The sequence below is a fragment of the Ictidomys tridecemlineatus genome, chromosome 8 (assembly GCF_052094955.1).
Source record: "Ictidomys tridecemlineatus isolate mIctTri1 chromosome 8, mIctTri1.hap1, whole genome shotgun sequence".
In the NCBI taxonomy this organism is placed as follows: domain Eukaryota; kingdom Metazoa; phylum Chordata; class Mammalia; order Rodentia; family Sciuridae; genus Ictidomys; species Ictidomys tridecemlineatus.
The window spans coordinates 1,888,140-1,905,741 of NC_135484.1; the positions used below are offsets into that span (position 1 = coordinate 1,888,140).

At 43.9% G+C, this 17,602-nt stretch overlaps 1 protein-coding gene across 24 annotated transcripts in view; it reads left to right on the top strand.

Moving 5' to 3' along the window:
- The first annotated feature begins 463 nt into the window (after positions 1-463).
- Afdn (afadin, adherens junction formation factor) overlaps positions 464-17,602 on the top strand; it is a 126,072-nt gene continuing 108,933 nt past the window's right edge. For 20 of the 24 annotated variants that reach the window (XM_078018686.1, XM_078018690.1, XM_078018701.1 and 17 more), the window contains exon 1: positions 465-665. In XM_078018686.1, the coding sequence (XP_077874812.1) occupies positions 561-665 (105 nt within the window). In that variant the 5' untranslated portion in view covers positions 465-560. Of the gene's footprint in view, positions 666-17,602 lie in introns of all 24 variants that reach the window. The other 4 variants (XM_078018694.1, XM_078018700.1, XM_078018689.1 and 1 more) reach the window with 1 other exon arrangement.

Below are 17,602 nucleotides of genomic sequence, written 5' to 3' on the forward strand. Positions count from 1 at the left end.
CTCCGCCGCGCGCCGCGGCCATCCCCGCCGGCGGGGGCGTCCCCAGGTGAGCGCCTTTGTCAGGCGCGGCGCGGGCCCGTGCGCAGCCACCTCCCCGCGGCCAGGGCGGCCGGAGGACACCTGTCCCGAGCTCGCCGAGCCTGCGCGCGGCGTCCCCGAGCGTCGGACTCCCGCGCGCTCCCGGCCGCGCCGCCGCCCCGCGGACGCACGCCCCGCGCTGCCCGGGCTTCCCGCGAGTCCCCGAGGGGCGGCCACAGCGCCGGCGCCACCCGCAGCCGCCCCGGGGGCGGCGCCCGACCTGCTGGGGCGCGCGCACGGCCCGGCCGCGCGGCCCGCAGCACCTAGCGGCGCGGCCCAGAGGGCGGCGGGCGCGCGGCCGGGGCGCGGGCGCGCGCACGGCGGGCGCGCACGGCGGCGGCGGGCGGGGCGGCCGCGGCGCACCGGCCGGGCTGAGGCGCGGGCTGAGGCGGCGCGGGCCGGACGCGGGCCGGGCCGGGAGGAGGGCGCGGCGCAGAGCGGCCTGGGTGCCGGCCGCGGGCCCGGCAGCAGCGCGGCCCACCATGTCGGCGGGCGGCCGCGACGAGGAGCGGCGGAAGCTGGCCGACATCATCCACCACTGGAACGCCAACCGGCTGGACCTGTTCGAGATCAGCCAGCCGACCGAGGTGGGCGCCGCGCCGCGGCGGCGCGGGAGGGTCCCTGCCGCCGCGTCCCCGTCCCCGTCCCCGCGCCGCCCCGCGCCCGGCCTCGGCCCGCGCCCCCGCCCAGCCGGCCCGGGCGGGTCCCGCGCGGGGTCCGCAGGCCGCGCCACCTGTGCCCGGGCTGCCCGGCCGCTCGACTGGGCCTCCGGGCCCCGCTGGCCTCCCACCTGTGCGCCGGGCCTGCCCTTAGCCGCCCCCACCCAAGTCCCCCGGGGTCGCACCTGGCCGCCCTTCTGCTTCCGGCCTCCCCGGCTCGTCGCCTGAGCCGCGGGTCCCCACCTGGCTGCTCTCCTGTGCCTCAGGCCTCCCCTGACCAGCCCCAGCCACTCGCCTGTGCGCCCTGGACCCCACCTGGCCAGCCCCTCGTGCCTCAGGCCTTCTCCTGGCTGCCCTCCGGTGTCCCTGGGGACCTCACCTGGCTGCTCACCTGCGCCCCCAGGGACCCTACCTGACCACACACCTGTGTCCTTGGAACCCCACCTGGCCACACACCTGTGCTTTCTGGCTGCTCACCTGTCTCCCCCACCTGGTCACCCACCTGTGTCCCGTGGTTCACTGGTGCTCCTGGGCCCCTATATAGCTGAACCCTGTGCCCTGGACCCCACCTGCTCTTTCCCTTGTGCCCCAGGTCGCCCTCTCGTGCTTGGTGGGCCACTCTGTGGGTCCCCTGTCCCCAGGGGATGCCGACCGCACTGGACGTTTGGTCCTGGCCGTCTCCTGTTTTTCTCATGGCGTCTTGTGAGTGTGGGGACATGGACTACGGTCACTCGGAGAGCACGTGACTGGCCGGTACTCGCTTGGGGGGTCTGGAGCGTGAGGTGCCCACCCCGGCGACAGACTGACGTCCAGAGTTGTGTCCGACCCCTCTGGCTGGGCGCCAAGGCACCGCCAGGGCGCAGCAGGGTGGCAGGCAGCCCGGCTCCCAGGCGGGAGGAAGTCAGTCACCCTTGGTCTGGTGCATTGGCAGTTGTTTATAGCAGAGCTGCTGAAAGAGTTGTGCCCGGTTTTGCAAAAAAAGTGTTTGAGGCCCAGTCCATCAGGGAAGCCAGAGGTGGCCAGGAGGGTCCTCCTGTGAGGGCACAGGGCTATTAGAATGTATGTCCTTGAGTGTTAGCTGTGCACACTTCCACTGCGCTACCTGACACTCTGGATTCCTGCCTGTTCAGGACCTTGTTTAATAGCATCTGGTTTTGGTTTGTTGTAAGTGATTTAAAACTAACAATATTTATTTGCTAGCTTTCTGGCACCAAAACACCCTTGGTAGATATGAACGTTCTAGTGAAATTTAATCTCTTTATCATTAAATCTCAGCTTGTAATGTTGAGAAACATTTGACTCTGCGTTTTGGGGTCCTGATTTGCTTGTGGTGGGAGGCTGCTCTTCCTCTGTTCATTTTGCCTCTGAGCACCCTTGAGATGGTTAGAGCCACTCACAATCCTCAGTCCCAATGCTGATATAAACTGTTAGGTTCAGGTTACCAGTCTGAGCACTGATGTTAGCTTATACCTGACTCACAACTCATCTTCTGTGGTGAGTTTATGAGTTAGCTTCTAGTAAGCAAATTTACTATGTAGTGAAGTGTTCATTCATAGACTTCTAGCACAACTTTTGTAGTAATTTAATTTAAGGATTATGTTTTTCGGGAATAATGAGTTCTCTTTTTTGTGGTAGGATAAGAATATTTGGATGTAAAATATTGTCTTGGTACATAATCATTTTGTTTTGGTTTTGGTTTTAATCTATTTTTAATTGTTTTTTTGAGAGATTTCTCAAGTTTAGTTGGGGGAAAAATCTTTTTTTTCAGTTGAGTATTAGAGTATTCAACTTATTCTTTGTCTTTTAGATTCAGTTGACATTTAAAAAAAAATCCCAAGCCAGAAATGTAATTAATTAATTTAATGAAATTCTACTTTTAAGTATTAATTTGAAACATTCTCATTTTCCTAGAGATATGAGTGCTTATTAAAATAAAATTGGCTTGTCATTTGGAAATCTTTCTTCCGTCATTCTGGAGGTGAAAAGTTGCTGTGTTTACAGAGCAAAAATTGAAGGAGTTTTTAAAAAAGATTGTATATTTCATACTAGTGTTTCCTCACCTCTTAAATCTGAACCTTTCTGTTTTTAGAAGAGATTCTTCAAAATCGCATTTGAAAGCCTTATATAGTGAATTGTTTTTAACAAATGTCCATGTTGCTGGGCCTAGTGGCCACAACTGTAACCCCAGTGGCTTGGAGGCTGAGACAGGAGGGTCAGGAGTTCAAAATCTACCTCAGCAATTTAGCAAGGCCTTCAGCAACTTAGTTAAACTTAACTTTTTAATAAAAAGTTAAAAGGGCTGGGGATGTGGCTCAGTGGTAAAGTGCTCCTGGGTTCAGTCGCCAATACACCCCCACCCAAAAACAAGTCCATGTTATTTTTTCTGAGCACTGTCATTGTGTATGGCTAGCTCACACTTCCTATTCTGTTTTGTAGAGAACCTTTGCATGCTTTTCTGTTTGTTCTTGTCTTAGAAGTTAAGCTTTACATAACTATTTTTTTGCGGTGTATGTAACTTAATAATTCTCTAAACCAGTATTTTTAAGGATAGTGGTTTCAGTCTGCCTTATCAGAGTGTATATGAATTTTTTTTTTACCATCTAATGATTATTTTTACTCCATTTGGCCATTACAAATTGAATGTCTTAGCTTTCTACAAGAACATAAATGACTCATTAGTTCTTACTAGATATTCAGTAGATGCTGAACAAATCCACTGTAGAGGTTCACTTGTACAAACAAAATTTAAGCCTTGCATTTATTTTGTTGGGTAATTTTTTTATGAATGTGAATGAGCATGAGTTTTTTGCTTTTTCTTGCCTTTTTTGGTACAGTGATCAGTGTCTTATCAAATTTTATAACTGCTTTAATTATCTGTGATTGGTGAGCTTTGTTAACCATGATAATTCTGAGGTTTCTATGTTTAGGAAGATAATTAACATGGTTCTTTGGATTACATTTATTTTTTAAGAAGATTAAGATATATTTTAAAATCATTGTGGCTAAACTTGCTTTTCCTTAACATTCACATTGTGTGTAGAAAGAGAGCTTCCAAAAATGGGAATCTCATTCTGTTGGTGTTTGTGAAATGAGGGTTGATGGGGCGGACATTTCATCACCAGGGGATTGGTGTTTAGCTAAATTAACGTTGTGAGTACTGTGGAAAATTAGAGTTCATTGAAGCTCTTTAGTCCTCTCCTGTCCTTCCTTTGCTTCTTTAGGGGGTCCCCAGTGCTTTCCAAGGCAGAGTGCCTCCTGCTTTCCTTGGGATAGGGTTCTCTGGTCACCCTTAGGTCCTCCTGTGGGTTTAACTCACCACAGTTGTCTGGATAGCCAGAGACGAGTCTTCATCCCTCATTACCTGAAGGCAAACACTTCAGAGTTTTGTTCTTGAAAAGTTATTCTGTCTGTTGCATGAAAGAAGCTCAATAACAATTTGTGGAAGAGTACTGAATTTGACTTCCTTTGTGTGTACTTGTATTCCTGACAAAACATGGGAACTTAACACTTTTTAAAAATTTAGTGAAAATTGCCTTTTGTCTATAAAGATTCATGTTTACTTATTCTTCATCTTCTGTAAAGGTTACACTTATATGCAAAACCTATGCTAGGTAATTGACCATTTAGCTTCATGAGATATTTTTTATATTCATTTGTTTATTGTTTATTGAGTTCATTGCCTTTTTTCTGCCCTCATAGAAGATGTGTGTGTTTCATTTAATACCTTGATTCATCTTGAGAAATAATGTGGTGATTTATATTTACTCAAAAATGCATGTAAAAAATAACTTTGGTTTGTGAGCAGAGGTGGAGCAGGGAGTCTTCAGGTGAGGAGCTGATTGCATAACACAGTGAAGCTACGGCATTCCAGACTAATACTTTGGTTCTAACTATGCTTTATCATGCAACTAAACTGTTTTGATAATGGCAGTTGTATCTTTAAGCTTTGGCACTGCTGAAAGCCCTGTTTCCTTTTTCTGGGGGCTAATGTATGATGAAGTAGGTGGTTGCCTCTGATGGGTTTTTAGTATGCATCGGCATCTCTGTTCTTTTTCTTTCTTTTTGTAAATTGAACCTCAGTAGTGGTTATAACCTTTTAAAAATCTTTATTTCCTGTAATAATGGGCTAAGTTTTATATGAGTATCTGAGGTACAGCTATTGTCTATTTTTTAGATACCTTTAAGTTGGAACTACATCTAGATCAGTTTCCTTTGCTATCCTTCTGCTAATGAAAAATTATTTTATGCAATTTGTTGACCTAATGGAATGTAAATGTTGTAGCTATAAACTTTTTATAGACTTTCTATTGTGATTAAATAACTAGAAGTAGCAGCATATCAGGAGTAGTAGAAGTGGTCTTTCATATTGAAAAATATAGGCACAATATCACTAAATTAGTGGGAAGCTTAAGAAGAATTCTTAAGAGTCATATTTATGTCATTAGGAATTTAATTGAGCAATTGTGTATGTAAAGCATCATTATTAGGCAGTGGCTATTCTGGAAGCTTAGGATTATTTGTTTATAAACAGTGTTGCTAGACTTGAACTTTGATGTAATGTCAGAAAATGCTAATTAACAGCAATTATTTTGATATATACCTATTTTTCTTTACTATAAATAAAATGGACATGCAAGTAGCCCTTGTTGAACATAAAACTAAACTGACTCATTAGTTGAAAATTATTTCTACCTTAGGTTAGTTTCCTTGCTAATGGTATGTAGGATGTGCTTATTCACCCTGGAGATGCCAGGGACAGGGACCAAGAATTTTCTGACCAAATTTATGCTTGTGAGTCAGATGCTGAGCAAAGTGCCACATCCCACAAGTTCTAACACTAACATACCAGAAAGGCCTGAAAGGCAGGCCACTGGTGGCCTTCCATCCAGGGTTCTCACCTATAGGAGTTGTTGCAGGTGTGTACATCTTGTCAAATTTGGACTTTTTTTTTGTTTTTTACTATGGTGGGGATTGAACCCAGGCCTCACACATGCTAGTCCTCACATATCATCCAACCCTTTGTCTATTTTCTTTGAGACAGGATTGCTCTAAGTTACCCAGGCTGGTCTCAAGCTTGGGATTCTTCTGCCTTAGCCTCCTGAGTCTAAGATTACAGGTGTGTGCCACCACATCTGTCTTCCATCTTTTTTCATGAGCAGATCTTTCTTAACATTTCTAGCAAAATTGTACCCCAACCTCCAAGGTCTGAAATCCTCCAAATAAAAAAAATTTTTAACACCAACAAGATGCCACAATTGGAATATTCCACATCCAACCTCATGTGAAGGTTACAGTCAAAACATAGGCACAATAAAAATATTGTATACAGTTATCTGCAGGCTGTGTGTAAGAAAAATTTGAAGTTCATGCAAAGATTCAGGTCCCCTCCCTAAGAGGTCTGTAACTTGCAAATGTTACAAAAACTTGAGAAGTCTGAAATCCAAAAGTCTGGGACCTATTGGTCCCAGGTGTTTTGGAGTTCACAGGAGGGTTTGAACAGGCTGCGAGGTGGCAGGGGACATGTGTCTCCCTATCTCATGTTGTCTGGTTAGGCTTATTCTACCACAGTAGAAATCTAAAAACTTGCTCATTTTGACCACATTATAATCTAAGGAGTGAGCATACTTTGACAAAGTGAGAATAAGCACTAGAAAGGCGGCTCACACATGAAGCAGGGTAAGTTTCCCCAGTGTTAGTGATTCCAAAGTCACAGAATATGGGGTCTCATGTGTACATGTTCATAAGTGCATTTCAGGAATGAAAACATTTAGAGGAACTGAAATTGAGTGGTTTACTATGGCTGGAAAATAGTCAAAATTTCTGTACTTTTGCTTTTGTGAAATGTAACATTAAAGAATAATGTAGGAATTATAGAAAACAAGAGCATTTTTGTTGCACTTGATCACATTGTTATATTTTCAGGTTGAATAGATGTCACTGCACTGGAGTTACGAGGACTGTTTGGAGTGCTCTGTGACTGTTGGTGTTTGCACCAGGACAGCAGTGTAAATTGGGGTCTTCTCCACTGGCTCCAGGTGTGAACAGGACTGAGCTGCTGGAACTGTGTCTTTCCTGTACTTTCAAGCTGCCCAAAGTTTACTCTGCCCAACTGACCCAGGCAGAGGGACCAACCATTTTCACAGACTATTCAGCTGTTTTCTGTGTTTTTCAAGCTGACTTCCTTTCTGGTAGGGCGGAATCAGACCATAAGGACGAGTTCCTGTTGAGTCTGGCCCTGCCAGCGTCCAGTAGAAACACTGCGCCTCACCTCCTGACGCACCCCTGGGAGTGCCTGACTTCAGCTGAGGAGGACTTGGACCACTCCTTTCTCATTGTTGTTTGGGTGTTTGGTTGCTTAGGAGGGGTCCAGTTGGCTTGTTTTGGTCAGAATCACAGCTCATATTTGTGTTCCATGTTCCATGCTGGTCCTGCTGAAGGAAAGTCGGGGAGGTTCACCTCTGCCACGTTGAGTGACTGCCCACTGAGTGTGCTGCCTTTGCCTGGCTCGGGGGTGATTCCCAAGGGGACCTCCTGTCCTATTTCCTGGTTTCCTTAGTACCAGTGGGAACTGTCTGGTGGTGGTGTGTGCTGCTATTGGCAGCTTTGTCCTGAGATTTGCGCCCCTTGCCATCCAGAGCTGTGTGTTTGATAGGAAGAAGACAGGAGCAGCAACCTGTTTGAGAATACTCCAGGTTTTAAATTCCATAGCCTCACAGGCACTGTAGGATAGTCATGGGTTGGGAGGCCGTCTTTTAAAGAGCAGTGGATGTCCATTTTGTCTGAATAATGTTGAGTGCTGTAGGCTCTGAGAACAGTGCTGTACAGGGGGTTTACTCAGGCTGTGGGAGCTTCTGTTCTGTATGTACTGTGTGATGTTACACAAGCTTTTGGTGAGTCCTTAGGTTACATCATGTTTTGCTTTTTACCTTAATTATGTTGTTGACAAAAACTTGAAGTTTAAGGGTCACTGGTAATAACATAGAAAGAATCAGTCAAAATAAAGTTTCTAGTTTGAACTTAAATAGTTTGTAACTAATCCTTCTTTAGAAGATTCTTTTGAAGACCTTGTGTTCTGCTACACTAAACCCATGTGTCTATCTTGTGCTTGGAAAGGATGTTTTTCCTGTGCATGGTCTTCTCCATCCTATGTTGATCATTTGGAAAACACTAATGCACTGTCACACACATCTGCAGATTGTTGACAGGTTCTCTCAGACAGTGCCATAATGTGCTCACTAGGAAGCTCTTGAGTATAGGGATGTGCTCAAGCTCAGCAGTGCTGGGACAAGTTTTTAAACACTTCATGATTGGCAGCCTGGTCAGGCAATGCTCAGAGGGATAAGCTTGCTTTGTTCATTTTTGAGGAAATGTCTGAAGAACTCCCAAACTTGGATAACCGTAGTTTGTCAGTCATTCTTTCAAGAAAACAGTGTTCCATGAAAAGTGCCTTATCCAATTCCTAGTGTAGATGTCACAGGCACTGGCTTGCCGCAGAAGTGAAGGCTTCCTTGCGTCCTTGGGCACACAGACCATTGAATGCATGTACTCCAAAGTTCAATAAAATCCATTTTTTTTCTGTTTTATCAGAGACATTCTTAAGCAAAACTAGCTTTTTCTAAAGTGTAAGTGGTGCAGAGCAGTAGAAAGTACATTTGTGCTCCGTCCCTGCCACCCTGATGTGGCTGCCTTGACTCATGCATGCTGAGGCACTCCAGTGATCCTCCTTGCCTCCTGCCATCTGTGTAGCACACGGGAAAGGCCAGCATTGTCCAGGTGTTACGACAAGAACGGCCTTCTTCCTCACAAATTACCTGCGAGGAAACCCCTGGAGTTTGTGACCTGCTGCCCTAGTATACTTAGTAGTGGTTGCTTTTACAAATGATTTTTAAAAACATAACAATTCTAAAGTAAATGTAAATCTCTATTTCATAACATTTTCAAGTAGGACTATAACATAAACAGATGTCATATTTAAAATGTGAACAGAGTTTACTCTTAGTGTAGATTTCACATATTAATTTTATGCATTCTATGTTTATTTTCTATATTTTTAAATACTTAATTTTTCCTTAAATTTTAGTTAGTGATAAAATGCAAATATTTACACTTTTGTTATCCAGGAATGCTAGCCGCATCCTAGCTGAAGCAGTTTGCTGTTGGCTAAGCACTAGACTGGAGCCATGCCTTCTGAAAGTTTTCTAGTTCTTACAGGGCTTTTCTGACAGTGGTGGCTCAAGCATTCTGTCTAGTGTGATTACGTTGTTAATGTGGGCTACAGTCAGCCCTTGCCCGTCCTTAGCCTCCCTCTCCCAAGCACAGACTCTGAGTTACACCAGCATCGGCTACACGAGGATATCTTTTTTTCTGTTTTTATTGTGTTTTGAAGATTATGACTTGAGAGACATTTGGACATATTTATGTTCTAAAACCCAGTACACACATTTGGAATTTTAATACTTCAAAATAGTGTGTGGCTTTCTATTTAAGGTTAACAGCACTTAGGATTAACTTGTTTCTACTCAGTGGCGACTTGTTTTGTAACAGGTATGCTGTGTTGTGGAATTGTGGCTGGTGTGAGTTCATTTTCAACATTATCAGATTGCCATTTCACTTATCATAGGTAGTGTTTCTGAGTTATTTTGGTGACATGCTGCTTTTAACCAGTTAGTGGAACATGCTCATTAATAAACATATTCCTTTGATTTATTAGGATAATAAAATACAGGAAAAGAATCTTGATTGCTGAGTATATGGATTTGTAAAGATTCCTTTGCAGATCAGTTAAGCTCCTGCTTTTTCAAGAGGAGGTGCCTGCCAGGAGTACCATGGACAGTGGTTTTACTGCATTTCATGTTTAGGGCCTCCAAGGTTCAAAAATGTGGTTTTAATTCAAGTTTGGCAAAGGTGATCTTGTTGAGTTCATGGTACAGCTAACATGATTTTTATGCCAAACTTGCTGATTTTAGTTTATAAACAATTATTTTTAATTACCTTCATGAAATAGTTATTTTGGAAGATATCAAGAGTAGTGAAATGAAGATTAGTGAATCAGAAAGAAAATTAAATATATTTGTGGTATTATTTTTGTAGCTCTTTTTAAAAGTATTTATTGAAAATGTGGTTGGACTTAAATTTAGTGCATTTCCTTCCCTGTAGTAAGGTCATATATTTAAAGGTTTTTTTTTTTTTTTCTGTTGTTAAAAATGTGCATATTTTAGAATGTGTGGAAAGTACTGACACATACACAGATAACAAATTACCCTGTATTCTGCCATCTGAAGAAGTTCTTCATTGCCTTCTGGGTTTTTCTTTCCTGATTTTATGTTATTTGTGGGGAATAAAGTGTTAGGTCTATGTTGCACCTGGTTAATTGTTTGCGTATTTAGCCAGGACCGAGTCGTGATTTTTGACCAGCCATGTGTCTGTCCATAAGCCGATATTTGGAACCCACCTTGGTAATTCTGGCAGCCACTCCAGAACTTGAGTTCAAGGAGTGCACACTGCATGGCTGAGGTCAGTGGCAGCAGTAGTGTGTTGCAGAGCTGCCTCCTCCAGGCCTCGGGGCAGCCCTGTGAGTGGGCACTTTTGCTGTTCTTATGTTTGGATGAAGAGTCTTAGGCACAGGGAGTTTAAATGACTTATTCCACAGTATGTAGCTCATAAGCCATGCAGCAATTATTTGAACCCAGATAGTCTGACTCTAGAACCTTTTGTTAACCATTGTATGAATAAAATTCCAAAATTTAAGTTTACTTCAATGAAAGTAGTGTTTGGAAGTTTTATAGGAAAATAACTTATTAATAGAATAGTTTAGAAGTTGATTTTCAGGAAGAAGCACAGGTATGATGTAATGGAAGCTATCTTCTGTTTATTTAGCCGGCATGCTCGTGAACATCTGGATGGACATCTCATGCGTGTATGCACGTGTGTGTGATTTTCACTGGAGGGCTTTCCCCAGCCCTCCCTTTGATCTCACTTTGAGCTGGGCCATTCTGTGTTTTGCAGCCACGTCTGTGAGTCTTGTTTTATTTTCCAACTCAGGCTGTAGTGCTACCTCTTATTGTGCATGGCAAACAGAAGTGTGAGTCTGAGTAGACAGGAGGCAGTTGTGGTGGTCTCAAGATGGCTTTCCTGTGCCTTGGGAAAGGAAGGAAGGGTCAGACCCATTTTGGCAGCCTTGGCTGAGACTGAGCCCTACAAGCTCTGGCCTGTGGCTCCCAGCTCCTTTATGCTTTCTTTCAGGGATGTCCTCCTTGATGGTCATCCCTCCTTGCCTAATCGAGGCCTAAAAGTAAACAGCAAACACAACTTGTTTGAGTTGTGATTTGCAGACCCCGATTTTTCTGCTAAGGCTTTGTTAATTTCCTGAAATTTATTTTATGTATTATCAGTTTTTCCCCAGATAACAGTTGAATTTTAGTAGAATCTTTAGAGACAATTCCTTGATTATTATTTATAGTGCCTTATTATTGATTGAAAAAATATGTGTCATTTCTAAACGAGAAAGGATGAATTTCAGACATATGGAACAAGTTTGGAAATGGCCTCCTTTACCTTTTAGATCCTACACTCAGTTCTCTGGTGATAGACCTGTTTTTCTTTGTATGGGAAATAGTAGAACTTAGTGAACAGCCTGGAAGAAACTTCTTTGTGGGAGGTAAAGTACACTCAAAATACACTTCAAAGTACACTTATCTTCAGGGGATCCATTCCAAGGCCCCCAGTAGGTGTCTGAGACCAAGGGAAGTACCAAACCTTAAGCATGCTGTTTGTCTTCACACACATATGTGCACTCCTGTGATGAAGTTTAATTTATAAATTAAACCCAGAGATTAACAGCAACAGCTAATCATAAAATGACAATTATGCAATGCATAGGTAAGTGTTTGTGCTTTGGCCCTTTTTAACTAAGATGCAGGTTACTCAAATATCAGCACAGTAATGCCATGACAGTCTGTCTGGCAACCAGGACAGCAAAGTGGGTAGCATAAGTGGTGTGGGTTCCCAGCACAGAGGGCCGGTTGCCATAAGGTTTCTTCAGGACCCCTGAAGTGCCACTTTTTGGCACCTTGGAGATCCCTCCCTGAGCATCTCTGGTAGCATGCATCAACTATAACATTCTCTTTGAGTTGCCAGTTTTCTTTTTTTTTGTTTCTGGAAACACATTCTGATCCTATTACTTCAAGAGCATTCTCTCCAGTGCTTCTGTTTGAGATCCTATTGCTCTGGGACTTTGCTGCTTTCCTCATTCCTTTCTTTCTTTCCCACCTCCATTCATCCATCTTTGGGCTTTTCTGTTCTCTTTAGAGGCATTCAGGTTTTGTTGTGTTTTCTTAGGAAGTATTTTTGCTAAGTCTTGTAACTGCCACATTATGGTACCTCATTATTCATTCAACAAACCTTTCCACTCCAGCCTTTCCCATGTGCTCTGGACTCAAGTGACCCCTGCCCTTCTCAGTGTGGCCCTGCCTTATTGCTCCAGCTGTTCTCCTTGGACACTTTGACATTCTGATTGCCAGAGCCAGTGGTCCTTTGAGGGCATGGGGGATGGGGGCTTTATCTTAGTGGTGGCCCTTCTCTTTATAGAGGCTGTATTACTTGTTGGAGGATTCCGTTTCCTCTTTTCCTGGTGGTAGGTTGTAATCCTAGGCTCCTGTCCTCTGCCCCTTCTTTCAATATAAAAGGCCCACAGTTAACTGTGGGGCCACTGTCCTGAGATCAGGGAGGCAGGTAGTTTCTGATCTTGCCTGATGGTATTCTTACTTAACATTTGTTGACTTCACATTGTGCATCCTTACTGCGAAATTTAAAGTTTCATTGCATTCTCAGGTGGTGGGACATTCTGCCAGGGAGCTGGTAGAAGTCTTACTTTTCTCCTTCACCAGGATTTCACACACTGGGTTCCATCCCACTGTGTCCATGTCTTCTTGCTGACATCATGGAGTCTGGGCCAAGCAATCTAGGCGATGATTTGCCTGCCTGTGCCAAAATCCAAGACTGGTGTTTAGCTTTAGACTGACAATCAGTTGGGAATATTCCTTGGGAAAATGCTGCCTGGATCATGTTTAGCCATAGTTAGGGAGTCCCTGCTGGGGGAATTTTGTCATCTGCCACCAGAAGAGCAAAGGTCTGCGCCTTATAAGAGCAGGCTTTTCTGGAGGCTCATACCTGTTTTTCTGAAAAGGAGGCTGAAGGCAAGTTTTGTGACAAGTGACATGGGGAGCCTGTTTTTACAAAACTTTATGAGGATTAAGATTAGTTCGTGATTTTTTCACAGATTCTGTGAGTTTGAAAGTCTCCTTCTTTTCTTCCAAGTCTAGTTTTTCAGAAGTACCATTATGAGGAAGTTTTAGAATTTGTCTTCCCCAGTTATATTCTGAACCCTCAAATTAATACATGTGTATATTTGAATTTTATTTTTCAATGGCATCAGAGGAGTTATACTTTCCTGCAACATGTTTTATATTGAAGAAATTATCCCATAAATTAGAAAATGTATGTATGGACATAATACAGTTTGTACCTTTTAATAACTGCCCCATATTGCATTCCTCAACATTTCCTAACTGTGGAGGAGTGGTCCAGCGTCTCCAGAACACTGAGTGGGGAGGAGGCTGCTGCGAGGGTCCTATGTGTTCCACACAGCATGCCTTAGGAGTGGAGTTTGGGTCTGAGGGTAGGTGATTCCCACTCTGGTACCTAAAAGGTCGATCTGTCTTCTACTCTGATGCCTGGTGGGATTGTGGTCATCCCAGCACTGGTTTCAAGGTTTGTGGGGCCTTCTCCTTGTGGGGCTGAGAGCCGTTCACCAGTGTCCTTGCCATCCGTGTTGCCTTTCTGTCTGGATATTCTTTTATTATAAATTTGTAAAATTAAAAAATCGATATCTTGTGTTTACAAATACTTTTTCCTAGTTGGTTATTTTGGTTGGTTTCCTTATTTTTAGGGTTTTTGAATTGGAACTAAAAAGACCAAGGGAACAGTTAATGTTTTGCAATTCTAAATGTCCTAGCTGCAGTTAGAGTTGATGGTTTGTACCATTTTTCCCCTTTTACATTTGGTAGATGTGAGATTCAGCACAGCTTGGTGGTCTTTTCTTCTTAAACCAGGCTCAGATCTATTAAAATTGCCAGTAGACCATGAGCATCAGAGGAGCCTTGGCTATAGACAGGTGTTTCTGAGACCTTTAAATGTTGGCTGGTTGAGATGCTTTGCTTTAAAAAAAAAAACAAACTCTTGATTTTTTTAGTACAACTATAAATTACTAAGTTATTTTTACCTTAGTGTTTCTTTCTTCTTTTTTCATTTCTATATTAAGAAGTTTCACAAGATGGACTACAGGGGTGTGCTTGTGTGTGTGTATCTACATATATATCCATAGTGTGTTTCTCACAAACACATATATATTACAATAAAATTAAAATTTTCCCAGAACCAGAGCATGAGCTTTACAAAGGTCACAGATAGGCCATGAACTGTGATGATTGTAAATGTAGCTGTGTACCTCTTCATGACAGGGCTGCGGTTCAGAAGTGCATGCTAGGCAGCTTTATGGCACGAACATCAGACAGTGTGCTTACATGAACACAAAGATGGATGGTGAGGTCAACTGCATGCTTATCTGTGTAAGGAGAGAAGTCCGTTGCCTGTAGGCCATGGCGAATAGAGCAGCATGAGATCAAATCAAGCCCGAGAGAAAAGTGTGTGATCAGAGGTAACAGGAAATGGGAGATGAGGCCACTACTGCTGTCAAGTTTTACTGTAATCTTATTTTTTATAAGTGGAAGGAGGAGGGCTGGGCATGTAGCTCAGTGGTAGAACAGTTGTCTAGCAAGCACAAGGCCCTGGGTTCCATTTCCAGCTCTCCCACGCCCCACATACACACCAAAAAAAAAAAAAAAAAAAGGTGGGGGGAGAAGGAAGATACTCTAAAATAACAGTGGAAAGCATAGTATATAGTAGCAGTTGTTTATTATCATTACAAAGTCTTACACACTGACTGTAGCTACATTGCTCTACTTTTCTCTGTCTTGCTGTACAGTAGGTTTGTTTGCTCTAGCATCAGACCTGGGAAGTGCAAAAGCAGTGCCCTTACCCAGTCTGTGACACCCTAGGAGGGGAAGCTTTCAGCTCCCATTGTGGACCACCATCACTAGAGGCTGCCCAGCATGTGTGGTTCAGGGCTGCCACTGAGGTATCAAAAGACTTGAAACTGCTAATTCGCTGTTTTAAAAATATATTTTTATGAACATTTTTAAATGGACACAATACCTTTATTTTATTTATTTATTTTTATGTGGTGCTGAGGATTGAACGCAGTGTCTCACACATGCTAGGCAAGAGCTCTACCACTGAGCTACAACCCCAACCCCTGCTAATTCACTTTTTTTAAATATTTATTTTTTAGTTATAGGTGGGCACAATATCTTTATTTTATTATTATTTTTTATGTGGTGCTGAGAATCGAAGCCAGTGCCTCACGCATGCTAGGTGAGTACTCTACCACTGAGCCCCATCCTCAGCCCTACTAATTCACTATTTTCAGTTTGTTTCCACAAATATCATAGTAAATACACAGTCTAATAGATGGACAAAGGATATTTAGTATTTAAAAAGAAAAAAAAAAAACAGGACATTTTGTTTTCTTGGTACCTGGAGAACCTTCTGGGTGGAATATTGAAACCTGATCCATGGCACTGCAGGGAGTTGCATGGTACTAAAGTCAAGATTAAAACAAACAAACAAAAAAAACCCGGAGACTGTACAAACAAGGCTCTGCCAAATGATTCTGTGTTAAGACAATTGTCACTTTTCCAATTTGGTTACTTGATGTGAAGCTGTCACGGATAAAAGAGAAAATTAGTTTTCACTCTGCTAACAGTTTAAGTGGTTTAATTTAAAGGTGAAAACCACACTTCAGGATGGCTTCACTTGCCTTTCTGTGCGAGGTGGGTCAGTCCTAACTTCACCAGAACCCTGGTCAGTGCCCCCGTGTGCTGTGCTACCAGCCCTCCTTTCTCAGCTCTCCTGTTGGACTCCTGCATGGTTCATCACACCCACAGGGCCCGGTCTCCCTGGACCTCCAGGGCTGTCTTCTTGTCCTGTGCCACATGGGGGAGTCCCTGGGGTTTGCTCCCATACCCACTGTCTTCTCCAGACTTCCTCCTGAGTGGACCTTTCATCCTCATTCTAAGAAGCATGAATGTGTTGCAGATTTATAGTTCTCAGCCGGTCACTGCTCTGAACTTCAGCCCCACCCAGCTCTATGCAGCCTGGATGGCTTTAGATGCATCCGGCGTTGCAGACTTAAGGTTTCCCCATCAGCCCACTTGGCTCTTGCTCCAGGCTCTCCTCCGCGTTCCTGTGTGCACACTGACTGCCTGGTTTTATTCTAGATTCCTGCCTTTGTCTAATCTATCAGCAAACTGCTGGCTCTACCTCCACCGTGTTTTATTATTTAACCACTTCTAAACATTCTGTTTCTGGCTTCTGACCTTTGTCCAAGCTGTCCCCATCTCTCATGTGGCCTATTCAATAAACTCTTACTTTGTATTGTGTCGTCTGTCACATCCTGGCATCTTACTGTTTATTTCTGTTCTTGACCTTTGCCCCAAGTCTGTTTCCCATCCTGAAATATACTTCTAAATCTTAAGCTAAATCATGTCATTTTTCTACTCAATCCCCGGAGATGGCTTTTGTATCACCCAAAGAATACTTTGCCCTGCCATCTCCAGTGTGTTCCCCCCACACTCTATCATGTTGCTTCTCCTGTTCCCACTCTGCACTTACCATGTGGTCTTCTTTCAGCTCTCAGACACGTAAACTGGGCTTCTGCCCAGGGTCTCCCCAGGCGTGTGCCCTGAGAATGCTCGTTTCACCCGGGCAAGTGTTGCTCCAGTCCACTGTCCCTTCCTTAGACTTTCTGGGCTGCCCTGTGTGAAATGGTACTTTCCCTCTCACCAACATCCCAGGGCATCTGTGTACCTCCATCTGACTTCACATGTGTCTGCTATACTCTAAGTGCCACAAGAGCAGAGACTCATTATTTTTCTTTTCCCAGGGCAGAGAGAAAGGGAGGGAGGGAGACCTCAGGGTTTACATCTATTCTGAGAATTCTTTGGCTACTAAATTGCAGATTTCTTTTAAAACATTTATTTTAGATTGGCATTATCATATTAGTTGGCGTTTAAAATATGTAATATGATTTCAGAGCATTATTGTGACATGAGCTTTGCCCTGCAGCTGATTTGTGGCCCAGCTTTGGAGTCTGACCTGTGGTGTTGGTTTTGTTTCTTCCTCTTTGTAGGTGAGCTCCATCTTCCTCCCTTCCATTCCTTGATAATTACTGGACAAACACCGAGAGCCTTTGTCTTTTGTAACTGACCAGCTCCTGGTAGATGTTTGTTCTCCTTGGAGTTCTTGTGTTGGGGACCGCCTTTCTCAGGGCTGGAGTGTTAGTAACGGTCACTGTTAAATTCTCTAACAACAGCTTGCATGCCTAGCTAGGATTTTGCCATGTGGTCTTCTTTCAGTTCTCAGACACACAAACTGAGCTTCTGCCCAGGGTATCCCCAGGCGTGTGCCCTGAAATGCTCATTTCACACCGGCAGGTGTTGCTCCAATGTTTTCATTTGACTCCCAAAACCACATGGGATGTATTGTTGTCATATATACTCTTTCAGGTAATGAGCTTCAGAAAGCTTAAGAACTTGAATTAGAAGAAGAAGGCTTCTTTTTCCTTTTCCCTTTGCCTCTCCCAGGAAAACTGTGCATCTGGAACTTCCTATTAGTAGATGTAGTACATGGTTTTGATTGCTCTGTGCTATTCCATTGTCCAAATAAACTCAGTTTACTTCTCTGTACTC